The sequence below is a fragment of the Akanthomyces muscarius genome, chromosome 2, assembly GCF_028009165.1.
Source record: "Akanthomyces muscarius strain Ve6 chromosome 2, whole genome shotgun sequence".
Classification (NCBI taxonomy): domain Eukaryota; kingdom Fungi; phylum Ascomycota; class Sordariomycetes; order Hypocreales; family Cordycipitaceae; genus Akanthomyces; species Akanthomyces muscarius.
Window position 1 is genome coordinate 3,368,402 of NC_079242.1, and position 20,787 is coordinate 3,389,188.

At 54.4% G+C, this 20,787-nt stretch overlaps 3 protein-coding genes across 3 annotated transcripts; 1 reads left to right on the plus strand and 2 right to left on the minus strand.

Annotated features, from left to right (window-relative positions):
• Positions 1-914: 914 nt before the first annotated feature.
• On the plus strand, positions 915-2,623 carry LMH87_004251 (uncharacterized protein; the record flags this gene model as incomplete). The annotated part of the gene is made up of 3 exons (XM_056195441.1): positions 915-1,189; positions 1,252-1,417; positions 1,478-2,623. The coding sequence occupies 3 exons, from the start codon at positions 915-917 to the stop codon at positions 2,621-2,623; spliced, it is 1,587 nt and encodes a 528-aa protein (XP_056049069.1).
• Positions 2,624-3,507: 884 nt separating this feature from the next.
• Positions 3,508-6,519, minus strand: LMH87_004252 (uncharacterized protein; the record flags this gene model as incomplete). The annotated part of the gene is made up of 2 exons (XM_056195442.1): positions 3,508-6,313; positions 6,374-6,519. 2 exons carry the CDS (start codon positions 6,517-6,519, stop codon positions 3,508-3,510), a joined length of 2,952 nt encoding a protein of 983 aa, XP_056049070.1.
• A 1,448-nt stretch (positions 6,520-7,967) lies between these two features.
• LMH87_004253 (uncharacterized protein) lies at positions 7,968-9,263 on the minus strand (the record flags this gene model as incomplete). The annotated part of the gene is made up of 1 exon (XM_056195443.1): positions 7,968-9,263. One exon carries the CDS (start codon positions 9,261-9,263, stop codon positions 7,968-7,970), a length of 1,296 nt encoding a protein of 431 aa, XP_056049071.1.
• Positions 9,264-20,787: the final 11,524 nt, after the last annotated feature.

Genomic DNA, 20,787 nt, shown 5'->3' on the forward strand with positions numbered 1-20,787 from the left:
CTAAGACAGCTAGCGGAGACAACAAGGCTAAGTTGGAGCTGCAGAAACTTGCTGTAGTTGGCTCCTTCTAAATTGATAAATAAAAATAAAAATAAAAATACAAATACAAATTAATAATAAAGAGAGACTTTTACGGGGGCCATGGCGCAGTTCGCCGCTGGTTCCTGCAGGCCCCAGCAGCAGTTGCAGGCGGGTGTACTCGGTAGGTAGCAATTGCAGCCACCTTCCCTTGAGGGGCCTTTTAGCGCATCTAGGCCCATCGTCGCCGCTAAAACGATGGAGGCGCTTGCCCGTCGTTCGCCGCCGGTCTGCTCACAGACAATGATAGACATTGAATTCAGGGAAATAGTGATACATCGCTCGAAGCCACAGTAAATGCAGGACAGACAGCTGTCAAACGGGCATCGGCGGCTGCTGCGGCAAGTTCCGTGCCTTTGGTACCTTACCTAGGTATGTAGCCATGACCTGGCCCACGAGCACGAGAGCTTCAGCACCTGTTCCGGCCCAGTGCCAGTTCCTGCGGCGTACCCACTGTAGATAGGTACACAAGTTGTGGCTACAGCGGACCAGCCCTCGGTGTACCGTGCCGTGGCCCCTGGACGAACGCCCAACAGCACCGCCAGTGCGGCCTCACGGTAATGAGGTAGCCAGGTGCCAGGCACAAGGCATCCACCGGAATCACCATTTTTCCTCAACCCGGTCGACGACGGGCCACGCCCACGACATCCACTACAGCACAACAGCTTTCATCACGTTTATGTATTTGTACTCCGTGACATTCTTTCTGACGGCTGTTGCTTCCGATTGATCCTCAGCCACACGCTGCCAGCTGCTCTTGCAACCTCACAGACTCGAGACCCCTGACACTGCTAATTCATGAGATATCACGTCCCCCAAGTGCTGTGAGCCGTACCATGCTTGCAGCCCGTGCCCTTCGCGGGCCTCAGTGGTATCGATATGCCGCAACGCGACGAGCATACTCGGTGTCTATTCAAGGAGACAGACCTGCCCGTGTCAAGACCATCGCAGATCTCAAAGAATTCCAGTCAGCCCAGCCTGTCTCAGACGTCCAGGTCTGTGGCTGGGTGAGGTCGGTTAGGAAGAGCGCCGGCGTTCGGTTTGTCGATGTGACAGACGGTTCTTCCATGCGCCCAGTTCAGGCCGTGGTCGACAAGTCACTTGCTACAGAGTTTGTCCGCCTGCATAATCGTCTCAATGCGTACCAGCTGCTAACCACACACTGCAACGCAGCATCCGCCCAGGCTCGGCAGTCCGCTTTCTTGGAACCTGGAAAGACGGGTCCGAGATCAAGCACAGCCAACCGGCTTCTTCCACCGAGGAGTTGCCCATGTCTGAACCAGCTGCGTATGAACTCCAAGTTCAGCAAGTCGACATTCTAGGTTCTTCAAATCCGCAGGTAGGAAGCTTGTCACGGTGCACTCGTCACTGAAAAACATGTTCTCATTCAACCCTCCAGACATATCCTATACAAAATAAGTATCAAACTCCCGAAAGTTTGCGGACAATCTCACATCTGCGATCTCGCACCCCGATGAATAGCACCCTTTTGCGCTTTCGCTCTGACGCCACTGCCCTTTTGACGCAGTTCTTCTTTCGCGAGCAGTTTCAGCAAACACATCCACCTATCATTACCTCATCAGATTGCGAGGGAGCTGGAGAGGCTTTCATGGTGCAGGCCGCTGGCAAAGGTCATTTCTTTAGAGACCCCAAGTACCTCACAGTGTCGACGCAGCTGCATCTCGAGTCTTTAGCCCAAGCCCTCGGCGATGTTTGGACATTGTCTCCTACCTTTAGAGCCGAAAAGAGCGACACATCTCGGCATCTCAGCGAATTCCAAATGCTAGAGGCAGAGATGAGCTTCGTGAATAGCATGGATGATGTCATGGACCTGGCCCAAAGGATGCTCGTGTCGCTCACAACCGGTCTAAAGGACCTTCGTGCAGCCAAAGAGCTAGAATACAATAGACTGGACGCCAAGGAACGTGCCGAGAAGCTGGCCTTTGAGGATCTCGAGAGTGCCGAGGTCCTCACACGCCGGTGGAACGGCATGATGACAACAAAGGCATGGCCAAGGCTCACATACACGGAGGCTATTGAGCTGCTGCAACCGGTAGCGGATCAATTCGACCATAGACCTGTGTGGGGTGCTGGACTCCAGTCAGAGCACGAAAAGTTTCTTGCCGAAAAGATCGGCTACGACGAAGCAAACGATGCTTACCTCCCCATCTTTATCACACAGTACCCTCGCGAGATCAAGGCTTTCTACATGCTCAAAGCGACCGAATCGCCGGCCCAAGGCCAAACTGTCGACTGCTTTGACCTCCTGGTGCCCGGTCTCGGCGAGCTTGCGGGAGGCTCCATGCGCGAGCATCGCTTGCCGGAGCTGGAGGAGAGCATGAGGTTACACGGGTTACCTGTGCCTAATCCCCGCCAACCCGGAAGCAACAACCTCTCTTGGTATCTGGACTTGCGGCGATGGGGGTGCCCACCGCACGGCGGCTTCGGACTCGGCTTCGACCGACTTCTCAGCTACCTCACTGGCGTCACCAACGTTCGTGATGTGGTACCCTTTCCACGCCATTTCGAACGCTGCGACTGTTGAGAAGGGCGATCCAAAAGTTTGTGCCGTAAGAGTAATTTTGTCGCCAAAGGGGTCCGGTGCGGTGCCATCTCGGCATGGTGTCTCGTCACACGCGATGACAGTCTGGCAGAGCGCTTCCACGATGTTGTGCTCGTCTAGTGTTGCCTGACTCGGGAAATGCTTCCGTTGCTTCTTTCGGCTACACAGTCGAACGCCGCGCCGGGGCGAAACCCACGTGGCGCTCTGGGCTTTTCTGCTCGTGCGACCAACCTTGTCAAGACTACCCAAATATGGCAGTAGGCACGAAGTACACTGCTGTATGGAGTATATTACCTCCCCCCGGTTTTGGTCATCACAGCGTGATTCCGCGGTATTGACCGCGCAATGGCCGGACCTGGGTTATTCAAGAACACAAAGGGCTTGTGCTGACGATTCTCAGAGGCACATCTTTGGAATAGGATGCGGCGCGCGTGTCATGTAACACGTTGTATCTATAGTGTTTTTATTATTGTCAAGGACGGAAAAGGCGAAGTGGTGGCAATGTATACTGGATTTGATTGAGCTGGGGCTAAACGCATAGAAAACCGCCCGCAGTGTGTTACTTTTTCTAAACGAAACATGACATCATTTTTTTCTCTCTCTCTGCTGACTTTTGCTACTCATTACATATCGAACGTCGTCTTCACGAAGCAGTGCCGCATCTGAAGAAGCGCACGGCTGGTAGAAGCCAGTACGCTGTCGTACTAATCAGTACAATGTCGTTGTAGTCGGTATTCAGCCTATTACTACAATGAACCGCTGTGATTCGCATGATTTTCTATCGTAGATATCAACCGCTCTAATTATTGTACATGCCTTTTCCCGCATCCCTCCCCAAAAGTTACATTTTCCTTGTCCCCCCATCTTCATGCGCCGGCCACCACGGCCAAGTTGTCGTAAATGGCCCTCTTGACCTCGTGCAGCGTGCTCCTCCGGCCTGCGACCGGCAGGCCCACGCTCTCCACCTCGACCTGGCCCTCGGCCGTCTTGCGCACGACGACGGCGCCGTCGACGACGAGCATGCCCTCGCCGCGAAACTCGGCCGCGTGGCCCGCGCCCTGCATCGCGCGCCGCAGGTCCGCGAGGCGCAGGTCGCCCACGTGCAGCGGCGGCGCGGCCGTGCGCGCCACCGCCGCGAGGCTGGCCGTCACCACGTCGAGCGTCGGCATGACGCCCGGCGCCGCGGCGACCACGGCCGAGTGCGTCGTCGTGAGCGCCAGGGAGTCGCTCGTCTTTTGGCGCTTGTTGGCCGCGTCTTCGTCTTCGGCGTCTTCGTTTGTGGTTCCACTGCCGGCGGCGGCGGCAGCAGCGGCGGCGGCGGCGGCGAAGAGCTGCCCAGAGACGGTGACGATGCCCAGGCCGCGCACGTTTTGCCACTTGAGCTTCTTGACGAGCGAGTCGGCCAGCTTGACGACCCAGGCGCTCGTGTCGACGCTGGCGTCCACGATGGCGCCGATTTCGGGTGTGTAGACGTCGGCACTGCTGCCGGCGCCCTTTTCGCCGCCCCCAGCAGCATCGGCACCGAGGATGGCGCGGCAGTCCTGCGCCAGCGCCAACGTCTCCTCGCGCGTGCCCGCAGTGAGGATGAGCTTGCGCGGCTGGATGAGCGGAATCAGCATGTTGAGACTGCGCTTGTCGTGCAGGCCGGCAAAGTCGACGTAGGCGATGCGCAGGTTGACGGCGACGGTTTCTGTGGTGTAAATCAGCTTGCAAGGGCCGTCCGGCTCGTCGGTCTGGACATCCTCGGCGGCATCCAGTTCGTCCGGCTCAAAGCCATCCTGCATGCCCGTCATGTTGCCGTCCTCGCCGCCGTCGCCTGCAAACGCGCCACCGGCGACGCCTCTGCCAAGCTGCGGCTTCTTGTTGGCGCCGGCGCCTTGGACATCGTCCCACTTGCGCTTCTTGCCCAGGTTTTCATCATCGGCAGCGGCATTCGGGCCGTCGACGGCGTCGTCTTCTTTCTCTTCGGCGCGGAGATAGTCTTCTGGCCGAATCAGCTCGCCAAAGTCGTCGTTTCTCTTTCTGCGCACCGCAATGGGGAAAGATCGTTCACGGCCGCGTTTCCCGCGTGAGTCGAAATCGTAGACTCCCTTCTTCTTGATTAATATGCTAATACCGAGATCCTCGTCTTTGAGAACCACGTTCTTGCGGCCCGCTTGGCCAAGAGCAGCGGACACATTCAGTGCCTTGCCTTGTTGCTGGCCGTCCTCGTCTTCCGAGTCTGACGAGGATTCTGAGGATACATCGTCGACGACGTCGGCAGATGCCTCCATGCCGTCGGCGCCGACGGTCTGCTGTGTAGCCTGGAGCTGCCGTTGTGTGGCAAGCCATTGTTGATATGCGGTCAACTCCTCGCCTTCTAGGGGCTCACGCTTGGCATCGCGAATCTCCAAGTCATAGCCGCCTGTGTTGACGTACTCGATAACGTCGCCTGTTGTCGTTTGTTCTGTAGCAACTCCGTCCTTGCGCTCTTTCCACAGGCTCCATAGCGTTCTGGCTATGGATGGGCCGCTTTCTTGCGCCAGGCCAGGCTTATCGGTGAGGACCACAACATTGTTCGGATCCGACGCCAGGCCTCGGAGCAGATCTTTAGAGAATCCCCAATCCATGCTAGTATCGCTCGCTAGAATCACACGCCCATGCGACTCGTCATGATGCACAACCGTCGAGAGAAGCTTTGCGATTTGTGCTTTGCGATCCAGCAGACGCATAAATCTAAAATCAAACGGACCACCAACCTTCCTGTCGCTGGCTCCATTCGTCTTCTTCTGGCCTTCCGCAAAGGCCTCGAACTCTTGTACGATGCTGTCATCCATCCACTCTAGCATACTCCGTGCGTAGCGCATGGTACTCGCCATATTTCGACCTGCCAAGTAGAGCTTTGCAGCTTTTAAAACGCCATTTACCGATGTGGAATCTGTCCGCCATGCGTGTTCTAGTAGATATGCCAGCTCGAGCACGCGCGCACTCGAGTCTACCGGGATCAAGACGGTGCCGCCCTTGACGACCGCCGCCTTGATCGTTTCGAGCAGCTGCTCGTCGCGCTTGGTGCGACCGCCGGCCTGCGCATTCCTCTCCGCACCGCGACTGCTGCAGATCAGTGCCGTCGGCTTGCGCAGCTGCTCAATGACCTGCGCGCCACCGCCGCCGGCGCCGCCCAGCCAGGCCGCGCCCGCAAAGACATTCTCCCTCGCCTGGTTCCAGTCGACGGCGTAGACGATGGACTCGAGCCCGTGCTGGATGTGCCAGATGGTACCGCCGAGCGTGTGGCCCGAGTTGTAGGCGGTGATTGTGAGACCGTTGAGCGGCGGCGAAAAGGGCGACGGCAGCGGTTGGTGCGGCTGCGAATACTTGAGCGGCTGGATGAGGGAGAAGTAGCGCGCAATCTCTTCAGTGTTCGGGGACTGCAGGAGCAGGTTGTGCGCTGCCGCTGTCGTTTGCGCGTAGGCATAAACGGACGCGGAGAGCGCAGACGGCGGGATTGTTGTGGCCGCAGCGGGGGTCGACGAGTAGAGGTCCTGCGTGAGGGTACGGCCGAGGTCGATGACGGGTCGAGTCGCGTAGACGGGGATGCGCGTGAAGAGGGGGATGTTCTTGCAGCAGTGTGCGTAGGCGGCGAGGTGGGAGGCGGTCGCATGCGTCAGCAGGATGAGGGAGAGGGTCGGGACTTGTCTGCCGTGGACTGTTTAGCAATAGCTTTGGGGAGAGGAGCTTTTTCGCGAAGATGCCTACTTTTCCAGCTCCTCGAGCTTGGCCACGTCGAATGATTCGTCCCACCCGAGGTCTACGAGCACCTTGACGCCACCATCGAGCTCCAGCAGGGACTGCGATGCCAGCGACTCGGACTGCGCACCCTGGAGGGAGCAAAACGTGAACATTGTTGCGGTGGGGGAGCCCGCAGGCGTCGCCAGAGGCGATTCGAATTGATTGTTTGCGATTCGTCTTTATCCGGGCTGTCTAGTGCATGTCACGTCATCGTATGCGGGATTGGCGGACTAGGAGGTGTCATGGAAGCACGGAGAAGAGAGCAACTAGTGGGCAAGCCCGATGGTGACAATCCTAATGTGTCGTCGCTATGAAGGCCTTCAATGAGAGCCGCGACATTAAGTGTAGCTTGATTGCTGGTCCAGCGCGGCGCGACAGGCCGGAACAACTATGCAGCGGGGCCCGTGCTACGCCTTTTTCTACCAACACAAAGTAGCCTACCCGGTAGTGATTAATCGAATGGGCCACCGCGGGAATAACAAGCTTGGAGCTGCTTCAGATGTTGGCCTGGCAAAGGCAACACCAGTGAAATTCTTAAATTAGATCTATTAGGAGCGAGAACTATGTCTACACACACTGAGGAGCGGGAAAAGCATTCCTTACATCCGATTGCAGTGTCGCAGCGTCACAAAGTAAAAGGCAGGCGACGTGTCAAAGTTGGCCTCGGGAGCACCACGAGATTTCTGGTTTTCTTTGTCCATTCAACACACAAGCGATGAGAACTTTACCATCTTATGTAAAGTCATGATTCTTCTGTTCAGCCGCGTTTGCATGTCGCACGCTTTCCATTTTTATGGGTTAAAGTTATGTGGCTTGACGCCGGCCCCTGCGTGAACAAGATCCGATTCAGCTCCTCTCGCGGCTACGTCGAGAATCTGGCAATATATATGACGACTCGTCGCCTTGTGACGGCCTAGTGTCATCTTTTTCTCAAATTTTAGCTTTGCATGTGGCGGTGCTCCATGTGGCTGGGTTATTATTGTTCTAGACTACGTTCGCGGCTGAAGCAGAGTTCACAGAGGCAAAAGCCGTCATGTACGGGTTAGGATGCGTCTGAACAAGTATGAAGACGGTAAATGTTGAAGATGTTTATACAATCTAGCTCAATTGTGAGTTTGGTAGAAGAGGCATCGCCAGAACTTTATCATAGACCTAAAGCTCTTCACATGTACAAAGAAAATCACGGGTTTGGTTTTGATTTCAAGCCAAAGGGGTGCAGTCTGCACAATCACCTCACGAGGAAAGTTATGACTTTGCACGTGCGCATGCCCATCAACGTAAGAGACCATATCTTGCCTGGTTACACCGAAGACAGAGTCCGATATTGGTCGGAGTATTACGCAAGACGTGCTTAATCACAGGCGAGATGTGTTTGTACAACAAGTAGTTAACTTGATTCACAATGTCTATATACGAATGACTTGAGGATATCAAGATCCCAAGCAACATAATCAATCAGCCAAATCAGGAGGCGGCTTAGCGCACCTTTCTGATGAACAATCCCAAACGCTACGCTATGCTAGTACAAAAGACAAAAGTGAGGAATATAAAAATAGAATGTCTATACGCAGAATCGGCGGTCAAGCATTCTAAGCGCTCGCGTATCCTCGTTGCCACAGAGCTTATCGACGCTCATGATGCTGTTGTTCCTAGGACTGCTGTGTCCGCTGACGCTGCCAGACTCGCTCGCGGCAGGAGTAGGATGCAGAATAGAGCTCAGACTGGGGCGGTGGCCATTGATGTTGGGCAGGTCCGAGTTGGCAGTGCGAGGCGGGCTCACACTGGCATGTCTCGTAGGCGGGGTGCCGGCACCAACCTGGGGAGAGCCAGCGTTGGTCACTGAGTTGAGAGCAGGGAGGGGGCCCTTGCTTAGCGAACCACGGTGGTCGATGGCAGCCAGAGCATGCTCCTTGTGAGGCAGAGGCTCGTGAGGAGGGGACAGACGGCCAGGGAAGCCCTGGTAAGGCGAGGCAGTCTTGGGAGTGCTGTGCAGCGGAGGTAGCGAGGCCTCGTAGTGGGCAGGGTATGAGTAGTGTGGAGGGTGGGCGCCGTGAGCGGAAGGGGGAGGAGCATAGCCGGATGGCTGTTGGTGAGAGTGACGGGCCTGCAGAGGAAGGCCAGCAGGAGCGTAAGGCGCGGCGGTGTAGTGGCTATAAGGGGGCGTGGCAGCAGGTGAAGGAGGCCAGCCGTAGCCAGGCTGCCCATAGTGGGCGTACGCTTGCTGGTGAGGATGATGCTGAGGAGCAATCATGTAGGGAGGCTGCTGCATGGGAGCGCGGGTCAGGGCAGGAGTCTGGTTGGCCTCGCCCATGCTGGACTCGGGGTACATGCCCTTGACAGGGACGATGCTGCGCAGGTTGGGATCATTTGTAGGCTGGACCAGCTCGGCCTGGCCGGACTGGGGGCGAGCATAGTAGGAGATCAGGTGAAGGTGTTGGTTGCTGGAGGTGGTGATGCTAAAGGACTGCTTCATGAGACCGTCGGCCTTGTAGCGGTAGCCCTCGGGCTCGCCGTCATCGATATCATCGTCGCTAATGCGGCCATCCTTGCCAGCGCGGCGGCCGGTTCCAAAGCCGCCGCCTCGCTTACCCTCCATCTCTCTGTATGTAAGGAAGCTACCAGAGACGCGGGAAGCGCTCCAGGACTTGCCGTCGGTCCATCTTCGCATGCCGGCTTCTCGCTCGTCCCAGACAAAGACTGATCCGGAGCGAATCGACTGGCGTTCCTTTTCGGAGAGGCGTCGCTGTACACGAGGGAGCAGGCCTAGACGGCAGGCCTCGAACAGCTTGATGGCATCGGCGGGCGTCCGTACGTAACCATGGTACGTCTCCATCTTTTCTGAAGGAACAGTTTCCATTGCGTCGTCTGCTGTTCGGGGCAGCAGGGCCTTTTATATTGGTTGCTAGGGTCGATAAATTTGTCTTTGTAACAATTTCGGACTTTGATCAGAGGCCGAGGTCGTTTAACTTTGTGGCGTAAAGAAGATTCGGCGACAAAGATGACGCCGTCGTCGTAGGAGAGTTTGTGTTAGGCGGTGGAGGTTTCTAATGGCTGAATGTTGTTTGTTTCGCTATAGTTGAGGCAGCAGGCAGGGTCGTCGAGAGAGGACTAGCGTGGTGATTCCCATTTGAAGAACGGCAGGCGTAGAGAGGTGTGTTTGCAGTTGGTGGTTTGCGTGTTGCTTGGAGTTGAAGAGGTGGGTGGGTGCGTGGGTGGTATTTGGCTAGACGACGAGAAGACGTTTAAGAGAAGAAGAAGCGAATAGATAGTATACGAGAGATCGAGTTGGAAGAAGAGAGGGAGGGTTCAGAAGGCGGATCGGCGGCCGAGGAGCGACTGGATATAATATATAATCTGCCTACCTACCTGCCAATGCAAGGTCCCAGGCGAAGGCCAAGCCAAGCCCAGCCCAGCACAAGGTGGTTTGCGGTGCGGGCACGGCCGTTGGCCAGGATGGGATTGGCATTGGCGCAGGCCGGGGCTTACTTTGGCGGGCCACCTGTGGCACTAGAGATGCCGTGAAAACCGATCCGCACTGAGTCTGCCCCACGGCACTAAAACTCGTTGTAATTGGAAAGGGAAGCGGCAAGAATTTATTAATTATTAAAATCAAATAATACAGAAACTTTGTCCGAAGGGGGGCGTGGCGAAATGAAGCGGCGGGGGGTGCGCCTCTGCCCTCTACCAGTACAGCGCTCGTTTCCCACGGCGCACTCGCACTTTGCTACAGCGGGCTGTTCAGGGCACTTGCACCCAGACACATCCGCTGAAGCAGCAACGTCGACAATTTACAGCGCTCACGCCGCCTGTAGGCCCCCCCCCCCCCAAAATGCCCCCGAGCTATCCGTCTGCAAACACGTACCTAGCTAGACCGTACATCATCTGGACATCTCCGCCAAGTCTACCAGTAGAGATGACGATTCGTCTCCCATAAGCGGTTCTTCGGCTCGCTCTGCTTATTCTCTTGTTAATCTACTTGCCGCTCTCTTGCCCAAATCCTCCGAAATGGAGCATGAGCCCGCGCCAGTCAGCAAACAAGGCTCAAAAGAAGCGTAGATGGGCCAGCCAGCGAGAAGCAGGGGGCCAGCCAGCGAAAGCCGCTAGTTAATCAAGGGTGTGTGTCTGGCACTGTTACGGTGGTGGTGGCTCAGGCTCCCTCACACGGAATGGCATGAATCGGCACGCGAAATGCCCGCATCTTTCTCTCTCTGGCACGCCCTCGCTCTACTCAGCACCGTTACGTCCACCGTCGACAGCAGGGCAGACGAGCAACAGCCAAGCTGCTGCTTCCAGAAAACAACTAGTGCTCTGTAGCAGCAGCAAGCGTTGCCAACTCAAAAGGCCAAACTCGTCACAGAAACAGGAATCTGCTCTGCCTTTGCATCACCATGTTACGGTGGCTCTGCTGGCGCGACCGCGAGGGATGCTTGCCTGGTGTGTGCGTGTGCGTGTGCGTGTGTGTCTGCCAAGAACAGCGACTCGGATGTAGGTGCCGAGAGCCAAGAGTACCCAAAGACTGACCGTGACGTACTGAGCAAGAGATCGTCACCAAGCCCTAAGTAGGGGTGCGACAGTGCTGAGCGCGAGGGCGAGCGGGGTGTGTGTCCAGGAACTACTGAGTGCCAGTGCCAGTGCAGATTGCAAGCCATCGACTCAAACTGCTGTGGTTATCAGTCACCATCAGCCGTCATATGCTACCTGGTATGCTTCTTCGCAGCCGTCTCTTCCGGCTTTGGTCCGTGACTGTCACATGGACCGTTTACGTTTACGTATCTACGAGCCGTGATACAGACAGCGTATCAAACTTTCTGTTTGCAGAGCGGCCTGCATCTGTGTGCTGTACGAGACAGGGCACGCAAAGAAAGAGGCCGAGTTTCTTACAGCACTGATAGCGGTTCGTCCGCGACTCGCCTCGTGTCATTTGCAATGCTGCCGAACCCAAAGCCAATTGAGTCGGCGGCTGGTCGACGCGCAACTATACAGAAGAAAGAAGGGGAAAAAAGAATAGAGCACGAGGACTACGGCTGCGTCGGGCAAGCACAAACTCAATGTTCGCGTTACTATCCGTAGAACAAGCCTTATTAGAAACGGGGTCTTGGCCTTTGCCGCACCCACCAACGGCTGGGAGATGCCGAGTAGTGCATCACAGAACTGCAAGTGTGAAGCAGTACAAGCACCAAGGGGGTGGCAGAGGGCCGAACGGACGGGCACGGGAAACAAGGCAAAAATTAAGCACAAAAAGATAAGCTGCTAGTTGACCTGCCACGTTTCGATAGGCGCCTGACGCACGTAGGTTTGAAACCTGGCAGCGAACAAACGGCAAATCGAAAGCGATGCAGGTAGACTCTGACTACGGGCAGGACACCATGCGACACTGGACTCATCATGGAAAGAGATTAGCTGCGCATGTAGGATTTATAGTTGAATGCATATACACGCAAGATGATCCGAGTACATGCCGATGGCATTATTGACAATTTTGTCTCTCGAGGTCCCTCCCCGCGGAGCGGAGGTAGATACGCCACAGCACAGCCAGGCAATAAAGAGCGGGAAGAGCGGAATCCCTCTTTTATTTGGCTCGTTTTCGCAACAGAGTTGAGAGGGTCCCAGCCTGAAGAGCGCGAGAGGGCGAGCGAGCCAGCGAGCCAGCCCAGAAACTAAAAACCCAGAAACAGGGGAGGAGGGGCGCCCACCCATTCCCGGGAATAGTAGACTTGGCACGACGAGATACAAGGCACCACCACCAACGGAGTATGGCGGGGACATGTCACTGTTGGGTATAGGACTTCGGGTGGCCGCGTCCAGGTGTCGGCCGAATCAATTTACCGGGCACGGCTGGGTAACTCTGCTTTGTACCAGCATGTGTGGCTGGCGCCACGCCTGGCCAGCAGAGGAAAACGGGTGGAGGCTCTGCGGCAGCGCAAGGACACGTACCATTGGAAACGGAGCTCTAGTTGTGAATTTGCGTGTTTGGGCAGCTTTGAAGAAGAAGCACAAGGTCTTTTTGAGAGAGATGAGGCGAGTACAAGCCACTGGAGGACAGCGGATACAGTGACTACGGATAGACGATGAAGACGCGACGGCAGAAGAGACGAACGGACAAACTACTGGGATCAACCTAGTAAAAAGAGAGAAGAATAAAAAAAGGGCAGGCAGGGGTACGTGCCACAGCCGAGCTAAGCTTATATTTTTCTTTGTTAAAAAGAGGCAGACAGCAGACGACGAACGGGCTGGGGGGGCTGCTGGTAGACAGAGGCGTTGTGCCTGCTGACATGCGTAGACTGTGCTGGTACTGGTAGTACACTGTCTAGAAAGCGCTACCGTTTAGCTGCCTTTCAACGCATCACACTTGACTATCAACTCTCACAGCAAGACACAGCAATCACCGACTTGAAGACTGGGTTGCTTGATCAATACCGTGGCATATTAAAAATCCGAAGCGGGCAAGCGACAAGACGGCCGATCGCATGCGTGCCAAGACCCCCCCCCCCATGGGCGGCCGAGCAAGGCACCGCGCGCCGCGTGCAAGACCACCAAAGACACCGAGAGGGCAGCAGCACCAACCCGCCACCACCGCACCGCAATAGCCTATTCTCTACTCTAAATTTGGCCAAGACGCCTGTTTTGGCAGCGTGCCGTGTCAGCCGCTGGATAAATCGGCACGGCGAGAAGGGCCTCCCCCACACCCACACCCACACCCACACCCACACACACCCCCATGGGCTGACTGCAACAGAAGAAGCCACTAGCGGCTTGGGTTCGAAGCAAGCTTACAGACAAGGTGTGGTGCCGGCTTCCGCCCCAGGTTTTTATTCATCTTTTATCTTAGTTTGAGTGTTTTTATTATAATTTCTACGATGATGAGAGTGTGAGAGAGGCTGTGTGCGTGTGTTTTGTACCTGCCGCACTTGGTCGCCTTTTGCGGACATGTAAGAGCACTCGCTGCCGTGAGTAAGCGGCTGCCCATTACTGGTAGACATGCATGCTAAAATACCTTTTCTTGCTCTATTGAATACTTTGTCTCCATCGTCAAACCAAACTCATGGGCGGCATCTCTGGCCACCGGATGTGGTTTCATCCCTCTCAACACAGCCTCCCTCGCCTCCAAGAGCCCATCCCCCTCCAAGAGCTGCAATACAAGATGCAACAAGTTTCTGGCATTCATCTTACTCACGCAAACATCTGGCTCCTTATCAGAGAAGATCCCCTGCTTCATTCGGCACCTTTCTCCTTTCCACTCTGCTGCCGCTCTAGCCGGGGGCCTCCCGTGAGAGCCTTATCGCTTCCCTTGTCGAAAGGGGAACCTTTGGCCTCCCCCGCCCAGCACTATTGAGCGCGGCGGGCGGCATGCAACATACGGATACAAATTGTATATACGGTCCATATAGGTGTACGTACTGATGAGGCACAAAATTGTCACTTGACGGGGTAGGTTTGCTATGCATGCACGTCCTTACAGGAATCCGCCCCCCCCCCTAGCCCGCTCATCTCGATGATCTAGCGGCCAAACCAAGCTTATTATTAAAAAACCTACCTTCGTACTAGCAGTACCTCACCCTTCACTTTATTACCATGTACAACTCTTCTTGGCACAATTCTACCGACGGGGCCAAGGTCCTTTTCTGCAGCACGCGCATGCCGGAGATGCATTCTTTTTTTTTTTTTTTAGTCCTGTCTCGCCTTGTCTTGGACAACAAGACGAGACCCCCGATCCCAACCATCGCGTGACATCAAGATCGTCGCACAATCAAAGGACGAAATAAATCAAAAAGTCTTGGCACAAAACAACAACCACCACCCCGGCAAAGTCGGCTTTTTTCTACCAGTAGCTCACCCGGCTGGCTTGCCCTTTTTCCACCACGAAATTCGTGAAACTTGCTATGCGCGCCGCGAAATACCTAATCGCTGGCTAGTTTCAGGTGCCACGGGCCCTCCATGTAACTACCAGTAAAAGGTGTCTCACGATTTGTAGCAGAGTGTCAGCCAGCCAGCCAGCCTCGTTCATTTCTTCCCACTGTAGACGTCCCCGTCAATCTTTTTGGTTTTATAAAAAAAAAAGCAGGTTGCTCTTTTGCTCAGATTCTACCAATTGGCAAAGCGCTCCTTCCGCGGACGTCCGCCTACGTAGTACTCACTGTCAACGCACCCCAGCGTAGCGTAGCACTTTCATGACGACATGCCAGCCAAAAACAAGAGCCGCTGCTCTGCTCTGCTGCCAGGCTATCGAAAACAACACCGGTGGCCCTGCACGTCGCTCTTTTAGGAAATGGGACTATTACACACTGCAGGCATCGGCATCTCTAGATCCGGGTCTCGCCTGCCAAAGAAACGAGGTCCAGCCTACCAGCATTCCTTTCTCACAGGATTTTCGTCTTTCCTGTAGCAATCTCAGGGTGGTGGTAATATCTGCAGCGCGAGCCCCAAAGCAAAAGAGGCTTTCCCTACCCCCCCGGCTTTCCCTTCTAGGCCGCCTTGCCGTCCACGGCTCCGAAATGTGAAAGTTGCCGTTGCTGCGCGCACACCCCTTGCTCGATGGAGACTAATGATTTTTTCACTAGTCTTTGCTAAAATGTTCCTTAGCTTCCACCTCTATTTTTCACCTTCCATTTTTTTTAAGCTATGCCCGCCGAAAAAACCTTGGTGGCGGCGCCGGGCTCTGCTAAATGACGTCGCGTGAGGCCGAGCCGGTGCCGACTTATCCTTTGGCCGCGTCTCCTTTTTTTTTTTCGTTGTTGCGAATCAACCAAGGGCGGCGCGGCGGAGCGGGGTGCATGAGCAGCAGCCTATCTACTTAGTCTGTTTGAATGTTTAATTTCTTATTACGTCTATTTTTGTTAGCCACTTCGTATTTGACCTTTTTGCGACTTGCGGCCAGCGGTACCCGTTGTGCCGTTTACCCTGGTCCCCCCCCCCCGGGTCAACTCTGTTTTTGTTAAGCATAAGACAAGAGGCAGGAATGAGTGACCCGGCCCATGCTATCGAGCAAGGTTTCAGTAAGAATCCAATAGGATCGACGGAAAGTTACTCGTTAGCTTCTGTCACTAGAACAGTCCGGGCTCCCTTGTTCAGTCTCTGCGATCTGCGCGGCCTCGGACATGTACTTTGACGCATGCGTCCATCGCACGGGTCGTGATGAGAACAATAAACCACGGCAAAGTCGGCCTTGGGTGATGGCGAAAGACAAGACAGTCAACACTCAATCTGCGCGGTTTTTACCTGGCTCGGTTTTACTTGAGCTCTCGTTGGCTGGCCTTGTGGGCTGCCAAGATGTCGATCAAGGGTTCTCTTGGGCCCCCCCGGCGCCGACCTTGCAACGTAGTGTGTGGCCGGCTGCTACGCGATTGAGTAAAATGTACTCAGTTGGCATGTCTTGGCCAAAAACTGGTTGTTTTTGTGCGACAGGTGTGTGTCCGTGTGTGCATGTGCTGGTAGGCATCATGACGCCTTTGCATTCACTGTTGACTTGATTGTATTTGTTTCCATCTTGTGATTTTATCCAAAATATCCGAGACACTTCTCTGCAACCAAGCCAAGCCTTGCGCGAGTTTTTTGCATTTTTGCTTGCCTTTGTGCGTACGTGCATCTGTGTGTATGTGTGTGCGTGTGTGTCGGCGTGTACTGCCACATGGGCTTGCTTGCGCTGTGCGCTGGGCAGTAGCTGGCGTGTGTGCCACGCGGACGCGGCATTACTCATCTGCCAGCTGAACAAGGCTTTTTCTCCCTCTCCTCCGGTCAGGTAATCAGCATTCAAGAGCCGGTCACTCGTTCGGGTAGGTCAAAAGTCCGCGGGGCTCGGGCCAGTCTGAGCAACGAAAAGCAAGGACAGAAATGCGGTCGACATGACGAGACGAGACTGGATTACCGAGCCAAAAAAAGAAAAAGATACAAAGGTACCTGGACGGCAAAGTCGGCAACGAGGACCCACTGACACGCCCCCTTGGCTGGTTTTAATTTGCGGATTTTAAGCATGAATTTAAACGTTGCCAGCCACTAGTCTTGGCGCGGCGAGACAGGCCAGAGCTGATCCACAGCCGAGTATCGCGGGCCAGGGGGAGCGAGCCCATCGCGTCACCCATCTCGTCAAGCCGACAAGATGGAAAGGTACTATTTCTAGCAGCTTTCCACCATCTACCACGCCCTTGGCAGTTTCCCGTTTTCCATTCATCCGCATCCTGCGCGCTGTCCTGCCGTACTCTGGCTCTGGTCCCAACTCGAAACCTCACCTGGGAAAGCCGTGATAGCGGCCCCCCTCCTTGCCCGGAGTCTTGGCCTCCTAGGCGACAGGGGTGCTCCGCCGATGGGGCAAGACAAGCTTAGTGGCTTGCATTAGCGCCATTTCAAGATGCCGTCCCAGCCGGCTTGGCCAATTCTTATTTATTTTTTAATCTTTATTTTGTCTCTGCCATTATTCCCAGACCACCCGTCTCCGCTTTTCCGCGCGGAGAGGGAACACAGCACAGATTTACTGTGGGGACAGCCTGGGCTCCTTGCTTGCTTGGCTCCCACCAAAGACAAGCAACGACACACGGCGACGGGCCTTATTTCCGGGAGCCTTGCTTCCACCTGCTGGTACATGCTTTCTGCCTTTGCTTGGCTCCGAGTGACGAATTGCCTCTATCGGCGGTACGTACCTGTTCCCTTTTCATTCCGCTCAAATCTCCAGTGCGCTCTTGCGCCTCTGCTAAATACGGGAAGCTAGCTGCCACTACCATGAAACGGGTGCCTACAGATAGTTTGCTGCCGTTGCAAGGCAATAGTCCACCTGCTAAAAGACTACGTGCTGTGCTTGTCGTCATCACCGGTGTACATCGTAGGTTTGCTCGCAACGAGAATCCTAGCCCACGCGGCCTTGACGCAAGCCAGAGACGGACTAATAAATGCAGCCGTTTCAATTCCAGGGTAGCCGTGTATGCTCTCCGCGGACATGTCCCATCCAACCCCAAGCCACCGACGCCCCTTCACTTCTCATGCCCTCTGACCAAAGAAGTCTCAACCAGCCCTACGCTGCCAAGAGCGCTTCCAAGCAACGCCAGGAGCGAGCCAAAAAATCCAACCAATCCTCTTTTGGTGCATGATGAACGAGGAAAACAAAGACAGCCAGCCACTGGCGCCCTCTCTGCTACCTGCTATCCCTACCTGTTATGCCAAGCTTTGAGGCCCGGTGGGCCAATATAACCACGATGATGCTTGCAACGCTTGGCATGACGACGGGGGGAGGGGGAAGAGCTTGAGCGGAACGAACAAGGGAAAAAGAAAAAAAAAAAATACGCCGCCTTGGCGGGGGGTTCTACCCCATACGATACTCTCGTTCATCCAAAAAAAAATTCTCGTCATGAGTCAGTATATGGCCTCGCATCGTGTACCAAAGAGGTGAAGGTCGCGTGGCTTGCGAGTTGCCTCGCAGCGGGCACAATGAATAAACCGCGCACTAACCTTGCTTTAATGCTCGTTCCACCGCTCACCATACTGTACAAATTCATTCCTCGCGATAGAGACAAGTCATTAAGCGGCTTGTGGCTACAGCCAACCTGCATGTGCATGCATCAACCTGTCTGAGATTTGGTAACATCTTTCGACAAGCGTGCGACGCAAAAGAAGAATAAAATGAATAAAAGAAGGAAACTGAATAAAATTAAGATTATACCACACATGTCGTGCCCGATTGCCTTTTTTCAGCTTGATTCACCCTAATTAGACACTACAGAGCCTGGCTTATTCCGCATCGTGCTTGGCATCACACCATCTTATGTCAGCCCGCATCTTGCCCTTGGCCATTTCTGGGGTGTCGAGAGATTTGGATGCAACGCTGCCGAAACCCAGACTCGAATGAACAATGGAGATTGCGCACTTCGCTGTACTGAGATTGGTGTGTGATTCAAGTAGAGAGATTAATTCTGAACCTGCCTGGGACCTGGTTGATGTACTAGTATCTTGATCTCGGCCAATAAGACACTACTGTCTACAGCGTACTTCCAAGTGTACACTATTTGTATCAGTCTACGGACATGGAAGAGACAAATAAGCTCTAGCAGGCTATTACTTGTGGTACTTCTCTTTCTCCAGTGCACTTCACATTCTACACGGGCTAGTGCAGTTTCTGCACCACATATACGCAGTAATAGCTCTCATCACGGATGCAACAGTGACACTCTCACCATCCCTCACCAACAGCAATGGCCTCTGATTTCAAGTGGATAGGCTTATTAGTCGCGCACGTCAACATTACTCTCTTCACCACGCACTATCGAAATATAGCCCAGCAGCGGACGGGGTCAAGAAAAATAGCAGGTGAGATTCTTCAGCATGTGCGCGCGGGAAGAAGTTCGTTCATCATTATTGCCAAGCCCTCTCATTAGTCTTTTCTGGCTCATGGCGTCTTATCTAGTAAATTTGCAAACTGCACAAAAAGCTTGAAAAAAGTAATACAGCATGTCTTATTGGCCGAGCTTAGTCGTGCTCCGCAACTCTATTTTACCAATCTCGGTGCACAAGACTGATGCATCACAATGGACTGTACTTCGTAGCCAACAGACCCAATTATTTCCCCTGTCCACCTATGCATTCTTTTTCTTTCCAACGGAAGAGTGCAATGGTAAATCGCCATCTTTGGCGGCCTTGGTGTCGCTCATCGCGCGGACGGGCTTACACGGCCCTGCGAGAACCGCACCTTCTTCTTTTGTACTTGCATGATGGGCCCCGGTCCATTCATCGAATTAGATTCTCACTTGATACAATAGACTTTGTTTTTTCCGTCTTGATCGGAACGGCTCGGATGGCATGGGAATTTGGACCGGCTCCGAAACACACATGTGTGTCAGTTGCTCTAATCGCATCAACACTGTTTTCCCGGCCCATCACGATTGGCACGGACCTCGCATGACCACATCGGCACAGACGTGCCACGATACAGCAGGCAATCTCGTCTTCTGACTCGCTGACGGGAGTTTTCTGGATTGCGGTCATTTTTTTCGCCCCCATGATACACTCCGACCTGCAGAGTTGTTTCGTGGACGGCCGGCTTTCCGCCCACCCCACCACCATCTTTGTTTCTTTCCCTCGGGCCTCTCTTATGAGGTGATTCTGGCAGCGGAAGCGGCTCTCGCAAGGGAGAAGCATCGAACACGCTCAAGAAACCTAGTGGGTGCGTGGAACATGTACCGATCGGCTTTGCGGCCCCGTTTGCGCACTTCGCCATGGGAACGATGGTCATGTTAGTGGTGGCGAATCCGCCGATATCTGTTCCTGCTCTTCGATTTTCCTCCGCGGCATCCTGTAATGCGACCTCCGCGGGTTAATAATCCCTCGCTCTCTATGAGCGTTTTCTTTCCGAACTATTCTACGTCTAGCTCCGTATCAAGGCATGGTGACGTCGTGACCTAAAAGTTTCATCTCAGCGAACACCGCCACAATGTGCTCCAAACGAATCGGCACACTCGGCTCACGACATCTCGTTATCGTGGCCAATGCTTAAGCTTATTTCTCACAATTCGAACAGAAAAAGGGCCCCCAAATGTGCCAAGGGCGTGTGCATGAAACACCGAATTTTTGTTCCCTCTTATCCTGAATCTGCAGACACCAAAGGGGCCGCTTCCAGAGCAACGCTTCTGGTCGCCCTTGTCTTGTTCAGGACTAAAATCCACGTTTCTCTCACAGCATCGGCTGTCCACTTGCCGAAGACAATGCAACGGGAGGCAGGCCAAGAACCCTGGACCTCGATAGCCCATGCCTGCCTACTGGTACCTCCCCGAAAAAAAGCGATTGAAGTGGTAGTATCGTACTACCTGACCCCAACATCGCATCAGCTGGGCGCCGCATGCTTCCGATTGCTTGGTGTTGGCTCGAGCTCCCCGAAGCGGGTACGAATATTACTCTCTTCTTCGTAATGGCGCGCAGGCTTAACTCGCTGCATTATCATCTCTGGCCTGCGGAGCCGCTGCAGTCAAAATCGCATACGGAAGGTGACCTCGTACAAGCCCCCTAGCTTTTTCTTTTTCCCTTTGTATGCGTAGGTGGCTGCAATGCGGCGGTGGTGAGCCGATGGAACCGGCCCGTCCATCGCTAGCTTAGATGATGGATCGCTTCGGGCCGGAGCATCGGCAGGGTTCTCTTGACTTTTTCAATACCGCTACTGAGGGCTCAAAGTTCCTTCCTCATCTTGAACGAATTTTGAAGAGTTTCTTACGTTTTGAATTGCCTTCCTGACTGACATGTATTGCATCAATAGTAATATACACGGGCCGCGCTGTGGGGAGGATGAATGCGTGGTCCCGTCGGGAAAGATTGGACATATCTGTGAGTTGAGCGAACGCTGCTATAGAGTCGCAAAAAAGGAAGAAAGCACCGTCTGATCACACCCCTAATCAGGACAACTAAATGTTTTC